Consider the following 2,500-nt stretch of genomic DNA (forward strand, 5'->3'; position numbering starts at 1 on the left):
GTCTTCTGTTTCGTTAGTTGAGACCGAGTGACCAGATCATTTACCTTCCGCCTCAGCCCACACAGAACCCACTACCTTTCACCCACAGGGACTTACCGCAGTATGACCACTGTGTCCAGTAGCCTGCTTGTGTCTAGAAGCCGTACCTGGCTGGGTATGTCCCGATGATGGTTCATAAGCCATACCTGGCTGGGTATGTCCCGATGATGCCATACCTGGCTGGGTATGTCCCGATGATGCCATACCTGGCTGGGTATGTCCCGATGATGGTTCATAAGCGTTGCCGGGTTAAGAGGACAACAGCTAGATGCTAATTGCACTTTAAATGAGCTAGTATTGACGAGGCCTGTGTTATTGGTCCGTTGGCTGCTGTGTGCCTGTGGTTTGCATGATTGGAGTGGTTGAGCGACTGGAACAGTGACTGAGGAACTAATCTATGCAAACAAGCTGAGGTTTTGGACAACGAAGCACTGTAACGGTTCCTCCCGTGGGTCCTCCTCTGTACCATACTATAATCTGTGGGCTTGTCGTCGCTCCGGAAGCCGTATGACGGTGAGACCATTTTGCGAAAAAGAAAATGTGCCTAATTATTATTTACATATGAATATAAAGTGAAAAGTAGACTATTAAAAAAAGGTTGGTTTCAAAATGAAAACGTGGCGTGGTTTTGTTGTTGTCCCTGAGTGAGTGTTGGGATGCCTTTAACTATCTTGACAGTTTGTCTCGGAGGGGGGGGGGGGGAAATAATCAGTTCAGCCTGTGTTGACTGTTAACACGTCTAAAGCAGAGTTAAGGCAACAAGGGCAGATAGTCGTAGGTCTCAGGCCTCCTCACCAATGTCTAGATATACTGCACACTGCACACGCTACTACCACCTGTAGCTATACCATATCAAAGGTTTGTTGTTCAACTTCAGGAAAGGCAACACATGCCACCTAAGGTCCATAGTCCAATGGAATAACTTTTCCCAAAAGTACAATGCTAGCACAGAGACACACAGCTTTAATCCCCCCCTACCCCCCCCCCCCCCCCTCCCCCCCGTAAGCATGTCTAGAGTCCCCTGTCATATTTTGGTAAAAACAGCTTTGCTGTGGGTGTCAGGATCTCGCAATGGGCTTAGTGTGTTGTGAGGTGAGAGGAGAGGACAGTAGTAAAGCCTAGCAGGGTTGGAGACAGACGGTCAGACAGGGAGAGAATGAGTCTGCACAGACAGGAGAGACTGCACTTCCTAAGGCTCTGGGATGAGGGGGGAGAGGGGGGAGAGGGGGGCCACACTGAGCAAGACACTTACACATGTATGGGACTCCACGACTGTCCAAATGGGCACTCTGAGCAAGGTAAGAGCCCCCTCTGTGTGTGTGTGTGTGTGTGTGTGTGTGTGTGTGTGTGTGAATCCAGATGAGGAACTTGTTTGAAAGAATATGGGTTCAGAGAAAGTTAGAAGGAGAGGTATGTGACAGGGGTGGGTGTACAAACACACACAAACACAAAAACACACACACAAGCATAAGACCAGTACAGATGTAGCACAGTCGGCTGTGACTCCAGTCAAGGCAGATACTAGGAGAGCTCTCTGTGCCGTCATCTAAACACACACACACACACGCGCGCGCTCGGCCGGGTCCAGAGGGTCGGCGTGTTGGGTGTGTGTTGGGTGTGTGTTGCGGTGGAGTCGGTTGGTTCTGAGACTCCTGAGTGATCGTTGTGAGTCTGATCTGTGTGTTTTTTATTTGACGTGTCGATCGGCGTGTTTCTCACTTCCGTTTGGTTTTGAGGGTTGTGTTAGTGTGTGTTTTTGAGAGTGCGGTCGGTGTGTGTGTGTGTGTTTTTGAGAGTGCGGTTGGTGTGTGTGTGTGTTTTTGAGAGAGCGGTCTGTGTGTGTGTGTGTGTTTTTGAGAGTGCGGTTGGTGTGTGTGTGTGTGTTTTTGAGAGAGCGGTCTGTGTGTGTGTGTGTTTTTGAGAGTGCGGTTGGTGTGTGTGTGTGTGTTTTTGAGAGAGCGGTCTGTGTGTGTGTGTGTTTTTGAGAGTGCGGTTGGTGTGTGTGTGTGTGTTTTTGAGAGAGCGGTCGGTGTGTGTGTGTGTGTGTGTGTGTGTTTTTGAGAGAGCGGTCGGTGTGCAGAGTGCCGTGCTGGTTCGGATCTGGAGTTGCTGATTGTTTTGATTTGGAAATGTTTAAGGTGTTTTTAAATGACTTGCTCTCTCTCTTTCTCTCTTTTCTCCCTCCCCTCCCTCCCTCCCCCTTTCGTCCCCTCTGTCAGGGTGTGCTGACCTGACTAGTCTTGACTCCATGAGCCCTCAGGAGAGGAAGAGGCAGGGATACATCCATGAGCTCATCCAGACTGAGGAGAGATACGTAGAAGACCTACAGATAGTACTGGAGGTAACACACACACACACACACACACACTTACACGCACACACACTTCCACACACACACACGGCCGTTCTCAAGAGTACACAGAGGTTTACTGAGGCGTTGTCTTCAGGTGTTCCATAAGCC

The 2,500-nt window shown here is 49.6% G+C and overlaps 1 protein-coding gene across 1 annotated transcript in view; it reads left to right on the forward strand.

Annotated features, from left to right (window-relative positions):
- The window catches only part of itsn2b (intersectin 2b), a 29,625-nt gene that overhangs the window by 21,545 nt on the left and 5,580 nt on the right, over positions 1-2,500 (forward strand). Inside the window, exons 23-24 of the mRNA XM_083684234.1 lie at positions 2,259-2,380; positions 2,487-2,500. The exon at positions 2,487-2,500 is cut by the window's right edge and continues 93 nt beyond it. Of these exons, the coding sequence (XP_083540360.1) occupies positions 2,259-2,380; positions 2,487-2,500 (136 nt within the window). The remainder of the gene's footprint in view (positions 1-2,258; positions 2,381-2,486) is intronic.

This window comes from Argentina silus (genome assembly GCF_951799395.1).
Source record: "Argentina silus genome assembly, chromosome: 14".
Taxonomy (NCBI): Eukaryota; Metazoa; Chordata; class Actinopteri; order Argentiniformes; family Argentinidae; genus Argentina; species Argentina silus.